The sequence below is a fragment of the Euwallacea similis genome, chromosome 5 (genome assembly GCF_039881205.1).
Source record: "Euwallacea similis isolate ESF13 chromosome 5, ESF131.1, whole genome shotgun sequence".
NCBI lineage: Eukaryota > Metazoa > Arthropoda > Insecta > Coleoptera > Curculionidae > Euwallacea > Euwallacea similis.
Genome location: NC_089613.1, coordinates 3,953,542 through 3,979,998, shown reverse-complemented (window position 1 = coordinate 3,979,998; position 26,457 = coordinate 3,953,542). Strand labels below are relative to the sequence as shown.

Genomic DNA, 26,457 nt, shown 5'->3' with positions numbered 1-26,457 from the left:
CATAAGTCCGCAACTTTATCGCCTGCTTTTGTCAGTGAAAATGGTAGAAATAGTGCCTTGAAAAGTAGGAAAATTTCTTGGAGTTTTTTCCCGAGTGTGGATGGTATTGCCGGTATGAAAAGTGAGACGTTTTATTATTAAAATTATGGAGAGCATGAAAGCACAAGAACGCAAGAGTGTTTCCTCTGTAATGTGTTCGATTTGAGACCCAAAATGTATGTTTATCCGATTCGGCGGAGAAATGCGCTGCAGTACTTTCCTTAAAATTGCCGAACTCGCAACCCTCGTTGCCCCAAAAAATAGATTTCCAGAAATTTAATTTTAGATTGATTAAACTCGGAGAATTTGTGGGAGCTTTCCGTATAATGTTGTTAACATTCCCGTTTAATCTAGCTCACATTGAGAAATGCAATTATTGAAAATTCTGGGAAAAATTGCGTGTTATTGCAAAAAAATAGCGGGAACGGACTAATTTCTTCAAAATTTACAGCTAAAAAATTGAAAGAACAAAGACCGATTTTTTTGCAGTTTAATGCGTGGATCGGCGTCTACCATCGGATGAAAGTATCGGCGAAATTCGGTAGTTTCTCTGAACTGGCTTTCAGCCCAACGAAATACCTCTAAAAGAATTTCTTGAAACGCGTGTTATCTAGAAGAAGCCATTTGTGTACTTCCGAGTGATTCGATTTGTACGAAGACGTTATAACATCGTCGCGCTTCCATGGGGAAATTCCATTTTTGGCGAAAGAAATTGAATACCTGCGTCCAGGAACGAAAAATCTCCATCATCAGCTAATCCTGATAGATTAGTTTTCATTTCGTAACTGGCTGCATAATGAACGGAAACCCCTGATAGATGGCGTTCGCTAATTGAACCTCTATTTAAATTGATTTGCATATAATTTTGGCCGTAAATGGGTCCCCCGTGAAATACCATTCGACGTTAAAATTCGTGGGGCGTAATGCCCCTTCGATCGATAATCGTTGTGGTTTAGTTTAAAACTTCATTCGAAATCCGATATGCACGTTACATTGTCTGCGGTAAATTAGTTTCGGGATTTCGGCCCGAATTCATTAGTTCCAATTAAAACTTCTTGATAAACCTTCTTCGGGTCGATCTGGAGGAAGAGTTTTCGAGGGTCAGTTTTGAGCAAAGCGCAGCTGGTTTTGTTGATTCGAACGCAGCTGCCGTGAGACACGTAAACTGCCGGTCGTAACTTGCACGAAGCTAAAGCCCAAAAGCCATAAAAATAATAACTTTTTAAAAAGTTCCGGAATAAATTCTAGTTTTTAGTTATTCAGGACACGCGCCTTGGGATGCTACGCCTCTCGTGAACGAGCCTTTGCTTTTAATTACTAAATAAATACTACTGAAACTTTTCCTTTGCTTCCGTTCTAGACAGATTATTTTTCGTTACAATTCTGAAAATATTCGTAATATGCATAAAACTTAAAATTTAAATAGGTGCATATTTAAATAACCCCCGAAACTTACTGGCATTCTAAACGTTCAAAAACCGACATTCTTAAAGTCATTACCAACTTTAAGGCAGCCGTTGTAGTTGACTTAATGTTTGTTTTATTTTCTCAAGCAAATTTAACTTGACTTCTTGACATTTGAACGCTTTAATTTTAACTCAGTTCTAAAACTAATAACGTCTTCCAGGCGCTCCCCGACTCCTAATAGTCAAACTCCCAGCACCCAACAGCACGACCAATCAGCAGCCATCCAATTGACGCCTCGCCATGTCCAAACCAATCGAAGCATCACTCCGACCAATCAGCGTTCGCTCACCCCTACCACTATGCTCTCGAGCTCTGGTACTGAGCAATCAGCTTTGAGCTCCGCCTCCACCGGCGAGGACACGCCCCTTAGGTTGAGACAAAACCCGCAGAATATACAATCACATCCGAGCACTCCTGCATCGGTGCTGACCGCCTCCAACTTGCAAGTCGCACCTTCTGTTGTACAGAGCACCGCTCAGGCCACGCCTTCGGCCAGTAGAAGTGCAGTGCAAAGGACTGTGTCTTTACCTGCCACGCCTGCTGATTCGACTACTGCGGAAGGATCCAGGGGAGAGGCTCCAGAGAGAATTGGAGCTACTAAGAGAGTTAATTATACTCAGAGTGAAAGAGTACCAAATAGGTATGCTTTTATTAGCTTCGGATCGATTTTTTTTACCAATAAGTTTTGATTTTCCAAAACCTTTTTCCCAAAGGACAAAAGTCATTGATTTATCTGCGGTGTAAACATGCTAAAAAAGCAACTTTACCCCCCTTTGGCAGTAGAATAAAATACATATTAATCTTCGTAGTATGTTTATTCTCTGCGGCGAAAATTTGATTTTCAATTGCTTTTGGTGGTGTTGTTCTAGAAAGTTTTTTTAGGGTACGACCGTCGTTACATCGATCAGTGAGCAGGAAAGAGATGATTAAGAATTACATTAAGAAAGAAACAGCGAATTTCTTTGGTGTTGGCGAGGAAAACGAGAAGGAGGAGAAGCAAAGGTGGCTGGATAGAAGGAAAAGAATGGCCTCGAGGTTAGTAATTTCGATGCACAAATCTCCCGACATTTCAGTCGTTTTGTTTGCTTTTGCCTGGATTAAACCAATGTTCCGCTTATCTTTGTCAGAGACATATTCATTCCGAATAATCTTAAAGTCTCGGAGCTAACGGGGCACGTCTCTCGCAATAAACGCGGCGTAGACTTAATATTAAAACGCGGTTGCATACGAAATGTTTATATAAACCATCAGATGACAGTTCCCTGAATTTATAACTGGAGAGCCGAGGCCTCTCTAGAAATACCGCCACCGATTTACATTAGAATTGATATGGAAAGTTCGGCCCGACCCGGAAAAGTTATAAATTCGGTCCGCAATCTCGGAGGAGGGTATTAATATGTAGCAGTGTTTTTGCATAGTTAATGCAGTGTTTTTGCCTTTTAATGGCTCTATTAAATACTTTTTAATTTAACGCTCCCGGCAGAATTCAGCGCCTCCAAACTGAAAATTAATGATGGCCGACGTGCAGTTGTGAAACTCGATTTGCCCCCAATTTATGAAAACCGCCAATAAAAACGAATTAAAAAATGCCCATACCGATCAGGCTTGAAAATTAAATCCGGGCTCGGGACGGAGAAGTAACAGCTTGCGGTCATTAAATCCGATTTATGGCGTCTTAATATTATCGCTAAAAATTAGCGGACGTGGTTTTTTACCGCACGAAGAGTGCTGGTAATGGCCGTTATAAATAAATTAGGCCGCGGGGCTTAAGTAATTGGGCATTAGAGAGATTAAGGGATTGTAGCGCGAAATTAATTTAAATGCAAAGGTGGCGTTTGATGTAATTCCCATTATTCTAAAATGAGTGTATAAAGGGGTCACAACACGGTAATTGGGTCAACCCGTAAAGCCCTTGTGTTTTAAGTTTTGCCACGGCTACCGTCATCAAGTCGTCAAGTTCGCGAAATTTCGTACCTTTTTTCTAATATTGAGATACAGGAATTCTTTAAAACCAATTTATAATTTAAAATCTACTGTACCTTATCCTAGAACAATGGGTCCCTTAAAGGACCAGTATGCGACTCTAAGTTACCGCCCCCAATCGGCGCTTTCTGCAAGTATCCGGCCCCGAAGGGCAGCTTCAGAAGTGACTCCGAGTGTGACAGAAGTTACTGTTGGAGCTTCGTATTCCGGCCAGATGATGGCGGGTCGCCCCGATGTCCTTCCCGGCGAACTGGACGTGGCTGATGGCACCGAGCGACTCGGAACGAGCCTGCGCCGTAAGGACTCCGTGGCCAGAATGACTTGGAACGGACTAAACTATGTCGTAACGGTAAGAAGTTTCTCTCTGTTTAGAATTAAAACAAAAAAAATAGAAAAAAATCGTTCAGTTCATTGAATAATATGTAAAACGGGGCTGCGAAGTTTATCCGAAGCAAATTCCCCATAATAGGTCTATCGGTTTAACAATCGGGAAATAAACTTGGCTCCCGTTCTTCTCCACCAGGGAAACTTTTAATTGAATTATCTGAAATATTCTCAATCTCGATGTTAATTTGTTTCCATCATGGCTGGTTAAAAGACTGCCATTTATTAGCTGAGAATTGTAATTAAAATACGCCCTCCGTCATCCAGAAATTTGTTGCTGCCGAATTAGGGAACGTCGGGATCCCATTTTAAATCCCCCGGTCGGTTCGTTTTGTGTTCGTTTGATCCAAGATTGCGTGTCAGCCGAAATGAAACATGATGACATTAAGGGGCTTTTGTTCTTGTTGCGAAGCGTGGTGCGACAGACGAAATAAGAGTTGTAATTGAAAATACTAAATTGAGCGACATAAATTAAGCTTCCAAATTTAACTCGGGAACATAATGTAAAAAAAAAATAGCACTCGGACTAAATTTGTACAAAACATCAGATAAACTCTAAATTTCCATGTTTAAAAGACATTTTTAAAATTCACTTTCAATTTGCAGTCTGCCCTAAGATTGTGTGAAAAATATTTTTCCTACGAGCGTACAAGAAAGGGGCTTCAGTACGCTCGTTTACGAGCCGAAGTACCACATGTGCGATAAAAATTTTACCGCACGCAAATCAGTGTAGGATCCGTCAGTTTCAAAATTTTAACTTGAACTAACCTAATTACAGAAAAACATTGTACCTAACTCGTTCGAAAGTGCCTTTACTGGCCGAACGCGGCTTCGAATCATTCGGTCGACCATAATCAGCGTGCGGTAAACTATCACTTTCCGCACTCGTTAGGTAAATAACTGCTGCAACAGAATTGCACCTATATGTGTAATATCTTCAACTCCCCACTAAAAATTATCCTCCAATTGCAGACCCTTACCAGGCATCGTCCAAGACCCCGTTCACGCCAAACCAGTTGGTCTCGCAGCTTCCCACCAGAAGTCCCTCAAACTTCAACCCACGTCCACTTATCATCCCCCGAAGAAGAAGCGGAGGCCTTCTTCGAAAGATCAGATAGACCTTCATCGTTACAAGGTGACACTGTCGATCGCACAGAAAGAGTTCGCGCAGTTGAACCTGGAATCAGAGAACAAGATCGGTATTCGGCAGTTGTCCCTGGGGCCCGATGGCAGCAAGAAGGGGTGGTTTTGAGGCATCCGGAACGAAGAACTGTTTTGGGTCAATCCAGGATTACCTCTAATATTCTAGCAAATACTATGGATAACTCTAACCGAAGGCAGTATGGAATGGGATGGATTGGGAGGTTTTTTAGGTAAGAGAAAATCGAATTAAAAAATGTTTTAAATAGTGAATAAGGTATGTTAAAATAACATATACGAATGCAAATTTTATCAAATTATTAACAAACACAAAAAATGGTTGTTCCACATTAAAAAAGTAGTTACAATTAGTTTTTTTTGCAGACGTTCGTATCGAAAATCTGTAGTGGGAGATGAACATATACAAGCCCAATTGGACGACATGGACGATCATAGGCCATATTTCACATATTGGGTTACGACAGTTCAAATTCTAGTGCTTTTCATCTCGATCATATGCTACGGGATCGGCCCATTCGGCGTGGATCTTCAAGCCAAGTCCGGACAAGTTCTAGTCACCAGCTTAAGTTTACAGCAAGTCGATTACATGGAGCCGGCGAATTTTTGGTAAGTTTTAGTGGAGTCAAGTGTGTTCCACTAAACGGTTTTACTTTAATTCTTCAATAAAGTACATTTATTAAGTTTTTCAAAAGAGTATTTTTATATTAAATTGAAGAGGAAATATTAACATTTCACGTGGAACCTCATTGAAGGACCGTCAAGGCTATGATAACAAATGTCAATTATTTGGCCTTAATTTGTAACCATCATTTGTATAAATTATGCGTTATGCCTGCAACCTCATTTTGCGGTTTCGAAAGCTATTGACATGCACATGTTCTTTCACAAAAGGCCGCACGAAGAAGTCGAATGGAGTTCCAGCAAAACGTTTTATTCTAAATTAGGAAACAATTTATCCACATGCCGCCAACCACGATATTTAATTATTGAAATATTATTATTACATTTAAGAAAACTAATGTGTCTTATTAAAAAATTCTTATTAAGAAATCTCTTAGTGAGGCATTTTATTGGCAAACCCCGCATTCGAACGATGCCAAAATTACCCACATTAGTTCATTTTTAACCGGTGACAATGTAGCAGGTTTAATGGTAATGGACACATTTCCGACAATTCACTGGTTTTTGCCTGACAATTTGATTTACCAAACAGTTGCTATTTTGGTCTTTTAAAAATGAAAGATTCAAAATCCCAAGTTTCCAGCGTATTACGCCTTACCATTCTGAAAGAGAAATTATTAATATGCCGTTAATTTCAACTGCGAACTAATTTCCATAGCTACGTTGAAATAGGGCCTAAGTCGGCGCTACGGCGAAATGCAGTCGCTGCAATAACGCGCTGCAGAGCTGCTGTTTCCTTAAGGTGCCCAATGTACTGGGTTTAGAAAAGAATAAACAACCTTTACTCCTTGAACATATTAGTTCACATTCAGGGAATTTGCAGCAGGCGAGCGTTGCAACACTTAAAGCTTGTGTTCATATTACACCGGGATTTCGCTCGATCATAAATCTATTGTGAAATATTTCCTAGCGACATCGCACGATAAGCATTGTTTTACTGTGCGTACCAATATGAATCAACTAAACCAATTGAGTCAACATGAACGAGGATTTAGGCTTGAATTTTCATGGAAACGTTCCCCAGATTCTTGGTTTTCATGGAAATTCCTTTGATGAAAATATAACAAATTTTAACGTCAGAAGTTTTGCGGATTTTGACGTCTTTCTAATACAGAATTTTCCAATTCGAACTTGTTTATTCTTAAAAATTGAGTTTATATGTCTATGTCGAATTCCATTATATTCTGAATGTTTGGATTTTAGGGGCGGTCCTAGGGCTGCAGACTTGATACATTTAGGCGCCAAATTCGCTCCTTGCATGAGGGTTGATGATAAGGTGACTCAGCAAATTGAGAAAACTAGGAAAAAGGAGAGGGAGACGGCGTGTTGTATCCGAAACGATGATTCAGGTTGTGTGCAGTCTTCGCAGGCAGACTGTTCTGTAAGTTTTTACCATTTTGCCCTCGTAATTCTGATAACTTATTGTGAGAATTTTCTTGTATTGCTTCCAAAGGTAAGAGGATTACGGCAGACCGTAAGTGTATGTAATAATTTAATTTTATTAATAATTAATCACTGAGAATAGTTTTTGTTTAAATAAGTAAACTTATATTTTATTCATAGAAAACCATATCAACATGGAAGAAGTGGAATCCAGGGGAAAAAGGTCCAGGCGGCCGTATATCTGGCTCAGTTTGCGGTCTAGATCCGAAGTAAGTTCAAGCGCAATTTCGACATTTTAATACTGTTAGTATGCTGTTAATATTGTATACTGTTAGTATATAATACTAACAGACTATAACTAGATGATATTAATTACTACTCTTTCGATTTGGCAATCATATTGAAAGTTTTACCTCCCTGACGCGATGAAAACATGTATTAATTAAGCACAACACAACAATTAAAACAGTATTGAAAAGAGGCGTTTTTTGATACTGTTTCTTGCATTTTGCTCATTAATACTGGCATTACATACGCCTTAGTAAAAAAACTTAATTTCCATTTCGCCACTCGCATTCTTTTCAAAAGCAGCATCACCATCAGTAGCTAAATTGGACAATAAAATTACTAAATACGTACAAGTCATGTGTGCAAACCTTTCCACAACACTCTTGACGAGAAATTTATTAATACACTCGTTAGAACATATTCGTAAGCCACATTTAAAGAATCATTGTCACAACTTAGACACTTTCTTAATATAGTTACTATTTTCAACATTTTTAGTTATTGCGACGCCCCAGCCTCAGTCCACCCCTATGAGTGGCCAGATGACATCACCAAGTGGCCGATTTGTCGTAAAAGGAACCATCAAATTTCCAACGCTGTGGCCAATCGTAGGGATAAAAGCGCGCCTAGAGACAAAATAGTCGAGCATATGGTATGCGAAGTGATCGGACATCCATGCTGTATCGGAATCCACGGCCAATGTCGTATAACTACCAGGGAGTACTGTGATTTTGTTCGGGGGACGTTCCACGAGGAGGCGTCGCTGTGCTCACAGGTAGCAATTTGATGTGATATTTTTGAAAGGGCATAGGATAACGAAAAGAAAGAGAAAGCGATGGAGGTAGATGGGCAGAGAGATCTAAGTAAATATCTTCCATCCCCCCCGATCTCTACCTCTCCACAATCTCTTTCTCTGTGACATTCTTTTCCGCTCAATCTTTGTACTATTTTCTCTTTTAAATTTTCTGATAAATTTGCATAATCACGTCATAAATCTTTTTCAGGTGTCCTGTTTAAACGACGTCTGCGGCATGATTCCCTTCTATTTTCCGGACGTGCCCGATCAAATCTACCGATTGTGGACTTCATTATTCCTCCACGCGGGTGTCCTACAGCTCATCATCACAGTCATGGTACAATACTTCCTGATGCGAGATTTGGAGAAACTCACCGGTTCCTTGAGGATCGCAATTATTTACATCGGATCAGGAGTGGCGGGAAACTTGGCTAGTGCGATATTCGTTCCGTATAGAGCAGACGTAAGTGAATAGAAAATTTTTATAGTTATACTTTAAGCAATATATTAGTATCGCATAATTGAAACGGCAACAATTCCACAGTTAGATCAAATTCAAAAAATCCACTTGTAGTTCTCACCAACCTTTGAAATAGTAAGTAACAAAGGAAAATGTCCAAAAACGTCTGAAGTTAAAACAAGTATAGATAAATGTGACTATAAAAAATAAGTATAAAATGATATACAGTATCTCGCGATATTGTCGTAATTCAAATTTCCCGTCTTATCTGGTACAAAACAAAGATGACTATGTATTGGAACAAGTAAGAATGAGATTGAAATTTTTTAACCAATCAACGACACTAAAAAATTAATCCTGACTTTCCCATCTTCCTATAGAATCAAGGCCCTGAACTTGCGGATGTCAAAGCCAATAATAAGCATGCCATAAATTTCAAACTGGGAACAGTGCTAATGGGTCGATTAGTAGTGCTATTCAACAACAAAATTCCTCGTTTTTCACAGAACTTTTCTTATTTAAGAAAGTCATTTAAATTTTTGAGATACGAATAAAGCAGATACCTATTAAAATTAGGACAGACCTGCCCCATGAGCATGTGCCGATAATATCTGAATGAACTTTTACATGTCTTTAAAAAAACTCCGTGGTAAATCAATTTTGGCAAACATTACTGATTCACCTGATACGTAATATATCGATTTTGTTCCACATATAGGTTGGCCCTGCCGGCTCCCAATTCGGTCTTCTTGCCTGCTTGATCGTCGAGGTCCTGAACGCCTGGCCGATGCTCAAACACCCGAACCAAGCCCTCTGCAAGCTCCTTTCTATCACCATGGTGCTCTTCCTCATCGGGCTGCTGCCCTGGGTGGACAATTACGCCCATCTTTTCGGTTTCATATTCGGTTTTCTGTTAAGTTACGCGCTCCTCCCTTTCGTATCATTCGGATACTACGATCGCCACAAGAAGATCTTCCTCATCTGGGTGTGCCTGCTCACCGCGCTGATCCTATTCGTAATCCTGATCCTGCTCTTTTATATCATTCCTGTATATGACTGTAAGATATGCTCGTATTTCAATTGTCTACCGTTGACGAGGGACTTCTGTGCCAGCCAGAATATCAATTTCAAAAGGGAGGAGCCCATAGTATGACACACGATATCACGGTGTACCGTCGTCGTGGCGTCGGTTTTGCCGTTGTCGTTTAGTCTGGGTATGGTAGAGAGGAGTATGTAATGTTTGTTTTTAATATTTTAATTTGGTGTGACATTTGTTCGTACGATTAAGTGTAGATTTGAGTGTCTTGGAGTGATTCGATTGTCTTGTCAAGGAGGTTTTTCTAGTTGAAAATGCGGCATTAACCTAGGTATTATTGATCCCAGAAATTGTCTATAAGAGAGGACGTTCAAAATGAATGTAAATGGTTTTTAAATTGTAAATAAAACATTTATTTTTAATAAGTGCTAACAGTTTTGTCAGCACTTATTAAAAGTGTATTTTTGTGTAAATTTTTTTTAGTTAAGTCTCCATTGTGAGATATGACTCAAGCAGGAAATTTAGAATGTAACAATCGAATATTCTGTTTCACGCTAAATCGTGATACGTGTACTTTGTAACAAAAGTAGAATGCCACCACCTTTCAAATATTTTTCAATATGTTTTATTCTCAATTTAAAAGGTGCCTTCATTTTAGAATATTCTTTATTATGGAAAAAAAAATTAGGATAAAATGCCAAGTTGTTTATTGAGAATAATGCTTTAATACTTATATTAATGAAGTATTTTTCACGATCCAGCAATAAGTAGAAGTGAAAAGAATATACGGGAATAGATTCTAAAGTTTAACAAATAGGGTTAAACAATTTCTGATTTAAAAAAATCAAAACTCTTGAGGGATGTACAATATGCCCTCTTGGAACTGGATGGGAAGGAAAGCCTCCCATCCAGTAAAAGTAAACAAAAATCTGTCGTGTACAATACTCATATACCTATAGGAGCTAACTACAGGGGATTTTAGGTAAAAACAGGAATTTACTTACATTTAAATGATTTGATTACATTAAATTCCCGTAGCCAATTGCTCTTGCAAGATATTAAATGCCATTATTCCTCCTTGTTTAAAAGGAATCCACAACCTGAAAATTTGAAAAAAAGGTCCATTTTGCCATTCTGGCAAATTTAAAACAACAATCATGAAAAACCTCCCTGAATCTGATAAATTTCCTGTTGAAAGTCATTTTTGTTACCGGCCTACAGCCAACTTTACGTTATCGTATAATGTTCAACATTCCCCATTTTGGTGTCTTTGTCTGCTCAACTTTTATTATTGTTACGTTAAGTTTGATTTAAAAAGTATTATTGTGAGTATTTTATACAAATATTTTTTAGACTTTTGTCTTGCGTGTTGTTTGATTCGTTTATTATTGTTCGTTAAGGCGCGTGATGTGAAGTTAGATAAATATCAAAATTAGAATCCTGCTGATTGTGAGTTAGGTCCATACAGAGTGACGGTTTTCCCGAGACTTATCACCAGCAACGGAGGAACTGTGCTATATCGTATTCAAGTAATTACCGGACAATTAAAAATTATGTGATAATTATAAATACTTTATTACAGCGAAGGGTTAGCCGCCTTTCTTAAGGGTTTCAGCGATTAAAGCGGGTTTTATTTAACAGACTATAAGTAGTAAAGCTGGTTGTTATAGTAATAAAACTGGCAAAATTGATGGGAAAACACAAAACAATCAGTTTTACTGACACCAGCATTATTTGTTTGCAACGAACTACTAAGTCAAGTGATTGTTTGCCAAGAAATACCAGTGCTTATTTAAACCTTGTAAATTACATAAAAAAAGTTACCGTTCTTAGCTTTAAAAATCCCCTTTATTGTCTTAATATGGACTGTCCTGTTTTTACTCATACATTTTGAATGGTAGACACATAATAGGACAGCCCAGGCAAAAATGAATCATGTATAATGTAATGTAACGTCATTTCCAAGGTCTTGTTTACGTGTATTTAAAACTTATCGACAACAAACTAAAAAATTAAAAAATATTTTCATTATTATAATAGACAGTGTATCATAAGTAGCCCTACTTAAGGCATGAATGACTTATTTAAATCGTGTATATATACAACGCTAAGTGTAATGAGGTACCTTCTTTAATTTTAGGTGTACGTACTTAATTTTTCAATTACGAGAAACGGTGCATGAATATGCACTATTAATAAGTAACCATTCTCAGAGAAGGCTTTCGAAATTTTAAACCATTAAATTAGTTAAAAACGACGTGTGAAAAGAGAGACTTTCCGTAATGAAAGCACTTTGTTGATATGAGGGTCTACAAAAATGATTAAAAATCTAAAAATTAGTGGGTCATAGGAAATAAATCACCGCATTGGGTCCGGTATCTGAGCTTCATTATATTCCCAGTAAGATCATTAACGGAGAACAGGAATTTGATTTTAAACATTAATAATTATCTGTTCAAATATGATGATTCACCCCGTATATTCTATCCAACCGAAGTCAAGTTTCTCCTATAGCAAATTGTGATACAAAGCGTTAAAAACTTTCTTTTGGGTTTGCAAATATACGGGATTACCCAACTTAATGATTATAGGAGAATTATAGTTTGACGTTTTCAAAATGCTGACGAGCCCTTATGAATTATGAGCATGGTTTAAATATTTTTGCGAGACCCTTTATATTCTCTTAATTGGGGTTTCTTAACTTACCAGTCTTAAGATCTTGTTTCGTTCTTGGTTATAGTAAAGCCTAAGAACCCCAATTATTTATCTAACGTGTTATTACTCAGTTAGCATATACTTTTTGATACTCTCAATTATTTAATTTAACGTAAAAATGTTAACTCGTACTTAAATCCCTCAAACTCAACTTAACCTCCCTTTTCTAGGCAGTTAAAAGTTAACGTGACTGGTCTTGATATAATTTTATGAGTAAATTGTGAAATGTCGCGCATTATACCATTGCAAACCCTTGTACAGTCCCCCTTTGTAATTATCAGGTGTTTACACTATTAAGACCAAAGCCTTACGATTAATATTATATAATAAATAAATTCTGCACATATTATGACATAATGGTGTATTTTATTTCTCAGTAAAGGTTCCTGATTAAATTACCATCGATTTTATCAACAGTTACCGCAATAAATAAGTTTGTACACATTTCTTCTACCACCATATTAACCAGACTTCATACAAATGACAAATTTATTTTTTCAATTTTCATGGAAGGCCAGCATGTTCTGTTTATACAGAATGAGCCTGAGATGACTGCACAAAGTTTGACCAAAAATCAGTTGCTTTTTTTATAACTTGGAGTCTAATTGTGAGTATCGTTTTACCTGGAGGAAAAAGCGCGCCTCAAAAGGAGAAAAAAGTTAGCGACGAACAAATTACGAATATCTTGTTTCTCTTGCTGCCACTCGGCTGAATGATTTAAAAATCGATATCGGTACAAAAACGTACAAAAAACTTTATAAACTGTCTTTTCTAAAGGTACGAGTCGTAGGCCGAATGATAACAACGATATGATTGATTGCAGTCGAGAGAAATTACGCACTGAATATCTATTTTAGTTTGAAATTAACTAACTTTTTCATTAATTTATCGCTTTAAATCATTTATTTAATTTGGAAAGTAAATTAAAAAAAACCTTCAACTGCTATTCTTGAAACGTAACCCCATAAAAATAACGCAAGAATCTATAACTTCGTATCGATAAAAGGTGCACCCATCTCAATAAAATGGTAAAGCTGTTTAAGAATTCGGAAATGTCTCTATTAGTCTTGGAAATTGAAATTAGAATTTCAACGTACAGATTCAGTTGTCTATGGAGATAAAATCGTGAAGTTTGATAAATACATATAAAGTAACAGTAAGTGAAAGCACGTTTAAGAAAAAATCTTAGCTCAACCAATAGAGGACGCCTACCAGCACTCACACACACACTCCAGTAACATACCACTGTTTTATTAAAAAAGAAAAACTACTTTTGTTTCAGTCCTTTAATTTGTTGTTCATCGATATAGAACTTAATCAAAATATAGCAATAAAAAATTCAAATTTATTTAATAAAATAATTAGGTACCGATCAAACTAGTCACATATGCATTTAAAACTTGAAGACTTGTATCAGCTCAGAATGAAACCCGCGAACGAAGCTGATAAATCTATTAAACGTTCAGTTAAAAAGATGAAAAATGCAACTTTGAACGGCACCTCAGTCTGAAAACACCTCATCATCTTCGCTGAACTGGGTGTCGTTTAAATTCATCATGGTATATCTTGGCGGTTTTTTCCATATGGCACTCGAATTTCTGCAACCACAAACATTAGCGAATGTGCGCTGAACTAACCTGAACCTGATCTAACCTCTTCAGCTTTCCTGCATCAATTATCTCGAAAATGTCAACTAAGTCTGCCGTGCGTGGTCGCCTGCCAAATAAGGTGTTTTTCAATTTATAACCTCCCGCCAACGCCTTCACTTCTAAATGTCTTAAATAATCACCTGAAAATCGAAATTTAAAGTAAATTAAACGCAATCATTTCAGTGTATCCAAGATAAGAATGTCTGTACCGAGGATCTTGTAAATGGTAATGGACTCAAACTATTAGGAAACTTAAAATGAAAAATTAATACAAAACAAGAATAAATGAAAACACAAGTGACAAAAAAAGCCTTTTTTGCCACCGAGAGAACAGTTGTGACTGTACGTTGTTTTCCTCTAGAATACAACTTTTCGATTATTTAACGAAATCGATATCTATTACCGTTTATGAGATCCCCAGTCTGGACAATTTGGTGAACTTATGATACGCTGCCGAAAACAATGATAATACCTCTGCACCATCGGGGAGGTGATACTTCCTCAGTTGAATCATCGGCGGCGGGGTTATTCACCAAACAGGGAACTTTCGAAGTCATGTAAACCGGCAGTTTTTGACTCTCACCATCTGCCTGCTTCTGGACCTGCATTAAACGCATCTTTTGTAGTTGGTGTTTCTTCTCCTGCTCTTGCTTATACTTGAGATAATTCAATTCACGGTCTTGTTCGATTTGCTTGCGTTTCTCTTCATCCTTCTGCTTTTGAAGCTTTAAAAAAAACACGATCATTTGTTAATTTGGATTACTCATAAGCAGTGAACCGTAAATTGTAACACCTGTAACACTGAGAATCACCGGGTACGATAAACCCACCTCTAAATGTCTCATCTTTTCGGCCTCCAAAGCCTTCCGCTGCTGCAAAGCCTTCAAATGTTTCTCTTTGTTTTGTTTGCGCTTTAGTTCGGCCTGCTGCTGCAGCATGGCCTCTTTCTTCTTGTTGGCTTGTTCGCGGTCTAGCTGTCGTTTGAGTTGCTCGCGGGGATCCTTCTGAGAGTTCTAACCATCGACGACATAATTAAGTGGTTATTTGCAACACAACAAATCGCGGACTCACCCTCGACTTTAAAGCAGAAGCGGTCCCACTCATGCTACTCATGCTACTCATGCCAAGAATCTTAGTAACTTTGCTGGTGCTCGAACTCAGCGGCAGGAACTTCGATTGCGGTGTAAACGCTTTTGACTAAAAAATATAATAAAATGATTGTCAATATAATTGCTAATTCTTAACACCTGTTAAAATTTTCTAGCTTGATAATACTACAGATGTGGTGTCATCATATGATCATTTTTAAAACTTAAGACTACCGGACCGGATTTGCTAGAACCTACTGACGTTGACATCATATATTTTAGAAGCACTTTCTTAGGTTTCTATCTGGCTCACCGTATGATGAATTCATTGTAATGTTTACACTAAACTGGTAATTTTAGTTTTAATGTAGAAAATGCTCATTTTAAATACTTACTTTTTCTTTGATAGAAGATCCAGGATTGCAAGGAATATGACTAACGCCCTGCTTTAAGGGAATGACACTACCATGCTGAAGCCGTTCAAAAGCCTCCACTTTCTTCTTTAAAGTAGTCTTCTCATAAGGACTGAACACCTCCTTACTAGTTGTCGTTGTTTTGGTCTGTTTTGGAGGCGTTTTAATCTGTATAATTATTAGAAAATTTCATAAATTAATGCTAATCTCAGGCGAATAATGAAGACTTCATTGAACAACTAATTCCGTAGATAATGATAAAACACATTGTGTAGTGTGATGCATCTACTGTTCTTAATTTAAATGGTTATAAAATCTTTGCTCACTTCAATTGATTCATCATCAGTCAGCAAATTCGACTCTGGAGAATTACCGAAGATATTGAACATGTTCTGGTCGTCTTTAGAATTTGAATTTACTGCAGCGGTATTGGCTGCCGTCGCTGTAGACTTAACAGCTACATATGTAGCATCCAACGCTAGTGATGCTAAATAAAATGACAATATTACAATACTGAAAAATAATAAAATAAAAACTACTTACCTGGATTAGAAATTGCATCATTGTAAACACTCTGTGCGGAGGTGTCTGCCTGCAAGAAGGGAGAATCCGATTTGTTTTTCTTAGTCTCCACGGCAATTTCATCATCTTCAGACGACCGATTTCGCTTAGGTTGGACTTCAGCCGGTTTTTCTATTATTCTCTTTGTTAAAACTCGCTGTTGAGGTAGCGGAACGGCATTTTCAGCTTTCTGTTCGGTTTTAGTTCTAATAGTTTTAGTTTCTTTATCAGGTTCTTCAGTTGCTGCTTCTTTTGAGGGAGGCACATCTGCAGGGGCTTTGCCTGGAAAATTATTGCAGCTGTTAACAAACTTTAATAAATGCATAGGTAGAACTAACCCTTACGAATAGTTTTTGTACGGGTGTTGCGCGCGATATTTTCTGGTTGCTCTTCCTCAGTTGGTGGTGGCTCATTGTTTTTAGCTAAATATTAATAAATTATTGAAAACTCCTTAAAACCCCAGTAAAACTAACCCTTTCTAATTGTTTTAGTGCGAGTTCTAGTCTGCTCAACTTCCACAGGCTTAACTTCAGGTTCTTTCTTAGCTCTTGTCTTAGTTCTAGTATTTCTCACAGGTTCTACTTCAGGTTCAACTGCTGTTTCAGCTTCTTTCCTTGCCTTTGTGCGAGTGCTATTCAAGAATTCATCACTGACCAATTTTTACAACCACCTATTTAACCTACCTTCTTGTAGTGCGAGTCATTGGAGCATTTGTATCCTCGACATCTGACAAATCTATGATTACCACTTCAGGCTGTTGTAATATTACATCTGAATCCCTGGCCAACTTGGACTTGCTTCTGGTGCTACGCGACGGTCTCTCAGTTTTCACCTTTTTCTTTAATGGGGGTACCCATGAAGGAGCTGGCATGTCTTCACTTTTGATCTTTATGTTTTCTTTCCCGACCTGACATTCTGAAACCTCTGCTTTTTTAGTCTTGAAATAGGTAAAATTCTCCTGGGAGGTTTCGGACAAGATTGTGCCATTCCTAGAATATCTATCACTTTGTTTGGAGCTTAGGCCTGATGAGAAAGAGAATGAAGATAAATAATGTAAAGAAGAAGGCAATAAGTGAGGTGGTTTTACCCTCCAAGTTGCAGCCTTTTAAATAAGGCTCCAATTGCTTCAGGTCGCCAGTTTTAGAGAATTTGTCCACAGACTTAAAGAAAGCCACTTGTTCCTGATAAATACAACAAAACAAAAAGGGATTAGAATTAATTTCTGAATTTTAAGGGCGAAATGAATGGGGTTTTTGTAGAGTTGTTGAGATTCTGAGAAAAGTGGGTTCCTTCTGGAATCAAAGACTACGCCCTCATTGCATTCAATTTACTCTGTAGTACTACTTGATTAAATTATGTTTCTTTCCTACGTACCTTCTCCAAATCTTTGATTTGCTCTAGAAGTTTTGAACAGTCATTAAATCCAACAGCAATTGCATCAACCTCCCGCAAAACCATTTCCAGTGCTCGGTTAGACATTATTACCAATTCGAAAGGCCGAAATGGCCCCAAAAACACAAAAAAGAGAACCACAAAAAATGTCGAAATTACGGTACTTTTTTACAAATTACAGACGGGAACGAAACAATAAATCGGCACAAAGGGGGGGAACCTGATTTCATCGGCTTCTTTAATCATAAAAAATAAAAAAACGGCAAATACAACACAGCGGTTATTTCAATTTGAAACTAAGAAAACTTTCAGAAGGGATGTTGACATTGATATCAGTGACAATGACATTTCTGATCAATGAGGATGTACAACGCTCCTGTTCTCTGATTGAGTACAAACTCTTACAACAAGTTCTAAGTCACTCCGCACGTGTACCTATTTCAGTTTTTATCTAACAAAAAAAAGTCGGTTATGTTGTTGGAAGAATTTCCAGAGGATTGAAAACTGAGCTTTAACGTTAGGGGCATGTTGTTGGTTTTTGTTAGGTGCATATCGTGTGCATCTTGCGAGTCCACCAATCGACAAAGTTTAAGAAGAATAGACATTCTAATCAACCTAATTTTATCACCGCATGCACTCGACAGATGACAGAAGGCATTCGTAAAACATCTCAATACCTATATGTAAATCAACATATCAATAAATATATCGATATATTCTTGCTCATTATCGCGCTAACATTTGAGTGAATAATCTACTAAGTGATATCGGTACGACCTGCCTTTTGCAAAAGTACAACTGATCGGTCTTAGAAACGATACATGCGACATTTCCAGATTTAGGAAAATGGGGGAAAAGTTGCGAATTCAGGCCTGCAACTTCATTGTATAAACATACCCCGACGGAATAAAAAATACATTTCCTCTAGGAAAGAGAACTTGATCGAAAGAGAAGCCTGGAGTTTTTCAAAAATTACACTAATTTAGAATTTCATACGATGTTAAATAAGTCACGTTCAAAATTGATATGCATATAGTAAAGATAAAGCCACTATCAACCTTAAGATTTTGTTTTAGTCTGTTAAGAACTTAACAACTTCGAGGACTAAATAATATATGTAAAAGCTTATGAGCTTAATTCTCTTATGAACAGTAGCCAAAAGCATCGTAACGCGATCCTGCAGTGGCATTCCGTCTTTCATCAAATTGTCCAGAATCCATAATTTGTATTAATATGTGACTTGTAAGAAACTAATTAAACTGTACAACCACAAGACATTTTGTAAAATGGTTTGCGTAGAGTTATGAAGCGCATCGATGCGATGGATTTGAGATATTTTTCAAGGCAATTGCTACACGCGTTCCCGAGATATCGACGTTCCAAGTTTGAAAAGCGGCAGAAAAACGTATACCTCTTTTGTAAATTAAAGATAAATCCTATTATTAATATATGTATATGACTATAATTTTTTTTCGGTTTGTTGTTCAACAGGATTGTTCGCAAACAGGATAAATAATACCCGATTTATTATAGTTTTTTTTTTAAATTTTAATAAGCCACCTTTTCCTAACATCTTTTGTTTACCATTTATTAGGTTCTCAAGAGTTGCGTAATAATTGTGATCTAACAAGCAATAGAGTCATAAGCATTATGTGGCGATCCTACAGGTAAGGTTTCCTTCAATAAATTGTCCAAAATCTGTAATTTTTATTAACAACACTTTTCTAAATTATGCAGGCAACTATTTCAACATTTTCAATAAATATATAAACACAATTCTATTTCTTGAGGGGCCCTCTGAAGGCTTTCTTACCATTTATTTTTATATTGAGAATTTATTGGAAACTCTAATAAGAATGGGTTTGTTTTGTACCTTCTAATTCTATAGATATTCTACCAATCAACTAGGATAACACCACATTTTTTTCTTCTCAATTTTTGGCATTGTCATCTTCGATTAATATTGTTTAGATTAAAATTACCCATTTCCCTAAGTTGCCTTTCAATACTTTCAAAAATTTGATGACTCAGAATTCTGCGATTTGGACATTTGTTACGATAGATTCATACTTCCATTTCCCTCACAGAATCCATATACTCAAAACGTATGAAACTTCTCATCGATAGAATAATGTTCCATTTTAAAAGACCAAAAATGATTCAATTAAAATAAACTGAACTTCAATCACCAACAACCATAGTGAATACTATCGGTATGTCAGATGTATGGAATATTTATTGTACTGTAAGAAATGCAGACAATTTTTTTTTTAAGTGTAACAAGAAAACGGCGCGGAACTGTGTTACGTTACCATATTAATACATTGCATGCCTGTATACGCTTTTAATAGCACGTTAGCGCTGTGCAATAGAGTCGTTAACAGTCAATAACGCGTAGGGTTAAAGTTTAATATAATCTGTAATGTGGTCAGATCGTATATCTACAACCGACACAAAATTTTTTACTTTTGTCAATTATTTTTATAGTCCAAGCGCATCTTTTCAAATCATTGAAATAATTTTACATTTTTCAACTATCTGCAGATATAGTCCTTTCAGCCGACTCAAATTTTTATCATCTTTAAATATAGTCCAGCCGCGTCCCTTCAATCGGTTCGTAAACTTGATTCTTTTTTCTCTGTGCTTTTACTCGAAAATGAAGAGAACCTTTTATTCGTATAATAACATATATTTATCTAAATATGTTGCACTTATATCATCATCGCATAAATTCCATAATCTACGTTAGTATATACAAAATTGTAAACTAAAACATGAAAAAGCTAAACTATCATAGTATCAAATCGTCATTATCTTCCACCAAAAGTCACGAAAGTCTTCTTTTTCATAAATATTTCTGTAATTTGAAACACGATTTCTGATACTGGAACCAAACGGGATATGTGTAGACACAAATGCCCAAATATGGAAGAAATTTTCTAATTGATTTCTAAAATATATAATTATTGGTGTTGCGTATCTTAGGAGCACTATAGTAGTTTTTCGTTTATTTTAGACTATATTGGCAACTATTTACAATTAAAACCACACAGGCACCTATGTAAGTTCAAAAACGCATTTAATTTTTGGCCGAAAAACGAGTATCTTGAGAATTTATTTAGTGTTATTCTATTGTCATGGCAGCAGCAGCATAACTCTAAGGAAACCATCAAAACACTGCTTTAATTTTCAAAACATAATTTCATTACTGCAACTTTAAACTACAATGATTAGAGGTAAATCAAGGAATAATAATATGGTTTATATACAGCTAATCGTCCAACTGACAATTGTTGGTGGATAAGAGTTATCTTTTAGAATTTGCTAAAAATTGTAAAAAATGTTAAAAAAAAGAATGCCCTCTATTTTCTTAACACTCGCTTCTGTACAAAAAAAATATATTGAATAATGGCAACGATGTAACCATTAGTTACATCATACAGTCGAAAGTAAACGTATACACTATGAAGACAAAACAGAAAGAAATGTACAAATTTTGAATATTTTTTGATATAACTCTGTGCGTTGATTATAACTCTTGAACTTACAATTTATAATGTTTATGGCATCGAAAAGAATTTAATACCTAAAAAAATCTTCTATGACACGGGATAACATCAAAACAAATCCGTTTTCGAATACCAAAGTTAACGAAAAATAAAACATAATTATCTACCGACAAAAATGGATTTTCGCAGATATAAAAATATTTACTAGGGAAATTTGGTATAATTTGACACGATACGACTCATAATGTAAACGTAATAATACGCGCATCTCAATAATGTTACGCAGAATATCGCTTTCTTTCCAATCACTATTCAGCATGCACCGAACTGACCCTTATGAGCAAAAATCGTCGAACTCAAGAAACAACTAAACAAATACAACACAGTAAAACTTAAAATCTACAAAAGAAGTATTAAAGTATTTAGTAGGCACCAAATAAATCGAAATAATCACACAATTTGCTATTACTTAAACGGGCGAATGAAAATTACCTCTTTACGCGAAACAATAGCAGGAACTACAGAATTTTCCCCTTGATTTGTTAAAAAATGAGCAAACTCACATTGCGCTCGTTAATTGCAACGTTCCAAATGAAAATCTTCAATCGGGTAATACCTCAACCTTAAAACGTAGGACCGTGATACCAGGAAAATAATAACAGTGATTTAAAAACGGGAGGTAATCACCACTTTTAAATGCATTAATTCTCGGCGAAAACTTGACAATGCTCGGCACCTTCGATGAAATTATTTCTTTAATCTGGTCCCAAACGTTAGTCAAATTTTGGCCAAAGCACCTGTGAAATCTGGACGTTTACGTGTGGTATTGTGTTACGTAAGTCGCAGGAAATAATCCTCTACGGTGACCGATTTCGCCATGCCACCAATGTTGATCTGAGCGATCTAAAAATTGAAAAAAAAAAAAACTTGATAGTAAGAGTTTCATGCTATAATTTATCCAAAGATAGATAACTAACGATACAAAAAATAGGCTAGGCAAATATTTGGAAAGCTTTCTTTCAAGAAACATAGTAAAAAATATCTGATACAGATAAATTAAACTAAGGCTGTAAATAATATACTCTATACTAAAGACATACGAAGAGAAAAGTAAAAAATATTGAGAAAAAGTATTTAAATTTACGAATCGATATTATCTAGAATTTAAAAAAAAGCGGTAGCCTATTCATTCAAAACTGTATTTTTGTGAATTCATTTTCAATTATGCTTTTTTTAAACATCGATATATAGTTCTTAAAATTGTCAAACTAAATAAACCTATATAACCAGTGTCCAATCGATGAATACCGCAGATTTAAAGTTAAAATTACAATTTCATACAAAATTCAATTCAATAAATTTTCTATTCAAATTAAAGAAACAATCATTAAACTCGTGTTTCTAAACTAAAAATTGTCTCATATAATTCTATTAAAATCAATTTTTCGTTCGAATCGATGGATGCTTTGGATCAAACAACTCAGCTATCTGTTTATTACGGTCGACAGTGTTACAAATCATTATTTGCACTACTATTTAACAGTTTTATTGCATTAATAACTAAACAGAGTTAGAGATTACTGATAACATTGATTGATAAAGAGGCTTAATTCAAAATTTTAAAATACCATCCTTATCAAAATCAACCCTGTCATTAGTAATTATCACCTTGACCATTTAAAATGGTTTTTATTACTGAAATAATAAACTTCAATATTAATGTCTCCAGTTTTGCACGTCTTGCTGATAATAAGCTTAATACGTCAAATATTGCCCTTTAAAAACAAAATATTGCTTGCTACTTTGGGATTATACCAAACAAAAAAAAACTCACCTGTCACAGTAATAACATCTCCTCTCTTAAATTCAAGCTCACCCACTTCTTGAGGTGTAAAATCATATAAGGCTTGCACTAAATACTGAAGAAAAAAATCACCATAAAAACACCCCTTAATATATGCCTAAAAATTTACCTCATCTGCCACCATATCCCTAAGTTTTACATCCTGCGATCTCGAGACTGAGGATGTTCTGTGGTACTCAACCAATTCATTAAGTGAGTTGAATTTGACTACCCAGAGAAAGAATTTCCCTTGGGCATCCCTTAGCACTTTGAAGTGCTGAACACCATCAGAGCACCTAAAAACTTAATTGTTAAAAATTTTGAATAACACACGAAGCTATAAACATACTTGACTGAAAGAGAGAAATCACCAGGGCTAGTTTCGCTAATTCTTATGAGGAAAGCCCCTTCATGTTTATTCAGTAGTAATTTTTCAGAATCACTCCTGGTTATTCGCCCATAATACCAGCTAAAAATATTGTAAATATTTATGCATAAAAGAACTGGCTATGATAACATACTCATGTGGTTTCATTTCAATATAATTGCTAGGTATGAGGCCTTCCCTGCTGTCTAGTTCTGCCCTATACCAGTTCATATCATCTTCCATGTTTAAAACCTGAAAAAAGGCAGTGATTGAATACTAATTAAAGAATTTTTAAAAACGATGATATATTTGAAATACACTTTTGGATAAACTAGATTTGGATTTATTTGGTAAGGGACCAACAGCTGCATTTACCCCTAAAGTTTTGAACATTAGGCAATGTGGACAAATTCATTGTGCAAGAGTGTAATATAGATAATTTCTCCGGTATTTCTACATCGGAACTTTTGAATAATTTGTTAAGTACAGTTTAGAGATGCCAAGATACCTACTCAAATATGTCTATGCAACTAAGAAAAACAAGTGTAATGTGGAGTGTAATGTATAATTTAGGCTGGTTTCACATGCAAGCAACCAACACTTGCCAATGCATGATATTTGCTTTCTGTTTTTAAAACAGTTTTTGTGTGTACACATCTAAAATGATGTTTGGTTGAAATGTGTTGGAAATTTCAGTAAGTGAATTAAAATATTCAATAACCAACATAGCAACTTAGGGATATTTTTTATAATGTTATACAATATGTAGTGAAGGCAAAATTTAATAATTACGAATTTCTAATGCATACATCATGTGTGATATAATGGGACAAAATCCCTTCAATTAGTTCTTTCTTTTGCGAGCCTATGAGTCCCGACTTCAGCCCCAGTTGAAAAAATATATGCTTTTATGATATACATATGTATTATCATCTCCAATTATTTTCTCACCAATAAATACTATGGGTCCCTAAAAACAATGACTAAGACAAAAAACATTACTTATACCAGCTCATTATTCTTTATAGTGGAAATAATCTTCTTTGTGCTGTTCAACATATCCATTGACAAACTGATTGGGAATGTTCAAGATAGCAATCAACTGTTGTTTGTGGATGACTTGGAGATACTTATAAAGATTCAAATTGTTGAAGGCTGTGTATGACTGCAAGATGACTTAGATAGAATAACTGAACAGTGCAGAGATAAATTCATGAACTCGAATACTAATAAATGTAAAATCTAGACAAGGTCTAGGAAGAAAGAAATTATTATGAATTATATCGATATAAATGGGAAATCATTGGTCAAGAGTTGACTACATAAGAGATTTCAGTATGTACATCACCAAAATGTTTGAAGTTGTTGATCATATCAACTTGGAAAAGGACAAAGCTATAAAGATACCTCAAGATTTATATTGCTAATATGTTTGTTGTGCCATTAAATACGTATTGAATCATTGGTCACCACATTGTCACATGTAAAATATAGACTTGGCTTTTGCAAGATAATATCATTTATAGTGATATAAAGTGTTTTCAATGGCAGGGTGGATTATTGTAATTTAATAGAATTGATTCCTTTACATACTCCTCAGAGAATGCCTAGACATTTAAAGACTTTTAATATAAGATAAATACAGAACAAATAATAGCAAAAATAAACCAACCATGAAAGTGTATAGACTAGAACACATATATTGTGAGAATATTGACATATTTATGCTTGATTTTTCAAATTTCTAATAATTTTATCAGGGAGATAATTTGTCCAGAAACTACAAAATCAAATTAGAGCATAGGTCAATTTTTGAGAATCCATAACCCATTTCATTTTGGAACTCATAAACACCCTGTACAATGCATAACTTTGATGTGGGGAATACCCAACTTGTTGCATGTTACCACAGTGGCCATAGTGCATCCATATATACATATAGTCGAATGTTGATGTGCCACTTTCTTAATTCTTCAAGTTGACGTCTAAGAGTTTATTAAATTTATTTACAAATGCATGTTTAAACATTTGTGGAAAAAAATAAAAATAAAATTGTAAACTTTAACAGACTGTATCGTGATAACAAAACATTTTTGGACCTATGTTCTTATGAACTTTCTGTCATATATTTCTATGTAAATTAAACCATTACTTTATGGCAATTAATGTAGAACACCTTGTATTATCAAGGTTATCTGTTTTTGATAATGAGTGTGATAAGTAGGGGCAAAAAATAATTCAAAAACTACTTAAAAATGGCTACACATATACACATATGACAGTGATCATCTAGAATAAAAATTATTATTTCGAAGTTTTAGAATAAACACTACCCTGTTAAAAAAATAAACAATATTATGTTGTTTCCCTGACAAGAGGCAAAATAATGGAATTTCATCGGTCAAGGGAATTACAAAATCGATATATTTATGCTGTAGGAATTTATTTTTTAATGGAAAAACAAATACCCAAGAGCAGATCACCATGGACATGGTGTCTACTGAGGCACCTCCATGCATCGAACTAAAAAGCACCTGCTATTTTACTTAAGACACCTTCCTGAAGGGGAAGTAGTTTGGTATTGTGAATTTTAGAATATCGATGAAAACCTTCTATACAATATAGTATAATAAAAGAATATGACAATTCAACTAAACAAAGCGACTAAAAAATAACAAAAGAAACGAAACATTAATCCAATGTCAAAGATAAAAAATAAAACAAAAACACATTCAAAGATTCCAAGGCTTACCTTCAGGATTTGTCCTTTTCTAAAGCTGAGCTCATCGTCAGCTGTGGCGTTGAATTCGTGCTTGGCCACCGCCTCCATTTTGTCGCCGTATTATTTAACCGAATCCTTTTTGGAAAAAGTCCCCTTTTATCGCTGGAAAATACGAAAATTCCAGTCGCCTGGGGCTAGTGATTCACTCTTAGACGTCAAAAATCAGGTGGAAAACAAAAGCCTATTGTTAAAAGGGTGACGAAGGGCTTGTGGACTTTATATGCGCGAATTTAATGAAAAGAACATCGCGTATCTGTGCGTTTACGTATTTATTTGAATATCTTTTATTTAAATTCCGCTTAAAATCACTTCTTTTGGAATGGAATGAAATTCAATATGACCACAGAGCGAAAACTCTCTGAGAACCAACTCGTATTTCCAATTCCACTCGATTGTTTTTACGGAAACGCCCGAAATGGAAACAGTTGACAATTGATCACTTTGACATTTATTCTTAGGA

At 35.8% G+C, this 26,457-nt stretch overlaps 3 protein-coding genes across 4 annotated transcripts in view; 1 reads left to right on the top strand and 2 right to left on the bottom strand.

Moving 5' to 3' along the window:
* LOC136409251 (inactive rhomboid protein 1) overlaps positions 1-12,750 on the top strand; it is a gene marked incomplete at its 5' end in the record, with an annotated part of 46,850 nt that extends 34,100 nt beyond the window's left edge. Inside the window, 11 exons of the mRNA XM_066390635.1 lie at positions 1,667-2,146; positions 2,389-2,541; positions 3,556-3,838; positions 4,846-5,246; positions 5,398-5,640; positions 6,919-7,096; positions 7,169-7,195; positions 7,279-7,367; positions 7,885-8,161; positions 8,391-8,645; positions 9,361-12,750. Of these exons, the coding sequence (XP_066246732.1) occupies positions 1,667-2,146; positions 2,389-2,541; positions 3,556-3,838; positions 4,846-5,246; positions 5,398-5,640; positions 6,919-7,096; positions 7,169-7,195; positions 7,279-7,367; positions 7,885-8,161; positions 8,391-8,645; positions 9,361-9,795 (2,821 nt within the window). The remainder of the gene's footprint in view (positions 1-1,666; positions 2,147-2,388; positions 2,542-3,555; positions 3,839-4,845; positions 5,247-5,397; positions 5,641-6,918; positions 7,097-7,168; positions 7,196-7,278; positions 7,368-7,884; positions 8,162-8,390; positions 8,646-9,360) is intronic.
* A 982-nt stretch (positions 12,751-13,732) lies between these two features.
* On the bottom strand, positions 13,733-17,683 carry Incenp (Inner centromere protein). Of its 2 annotated transcripts, XM_066390289.1 has the most exons (14): positions 17,479-17,683; positions 17,192-17,285; positions 16,788-17,127; positions 16,578-16,735; positions 16,443-16,526; positions 16,087-16,386; positions 15,870-16,030; positions 15,526-15,711; positions 15,114-15,239; positions 14,873-15,055; positions 14,515-14,767; positions 14,047-14,182; positions 13,894-13,991; positions 13,734-13,844 (listed from the first exon to the last, which is right to left on the bottom strand). In XM_066390289.1, exons 1-13 carry the CDS (start codon positions 17,581-17,583, stop codon positions 13,895-13,897), a joined length of 2,223 nt encoding a protein of 740 aa, XP_066246386.1. In that variant the 5' UTR covers positions 17,584-17,683; the 3' UTR covers positions 13,734-13,844; position 13,894. The 2 variants fall into 2 exon arrangements, with proteins under 2 accessions (XP_066246387.1, XP_066246386.1); XM_066390290.1 differs by having other exon boundaries at positions 13,733-13,991; positions 16,449-16,526.
* Positions 17,684-20,677: 2,994 nt separating this feature from the next.
* drk (growth factor receptor-bound protein 2 drk) lies at positions 20,678-26,390 on the bottom strand. The gene is made up of 6 exons (XM_066390025.1): positions 25,968-26,390; positions 23,370-23,467; positions 23,198-23,317; positions 22,979-23,144; positions 22,840-22,924; positions 20,678-21,908 (listed from the first exon to the last, which is right to left on the bottom strand). Exons 1-6 carry the CDS (start codon positions 26,043-26,045, stop codon positions 21,820-21,822), a joined length of 636 nt encoding a protein of 211 aa, XP_066246122.1. The 5' UTR covers positions 26,046-26,390; the 3' UTR covers positions 20,678-21,819.
* Between the last annotated feature and the right edge of the window lie 67 nt (positions 26,391-26,457).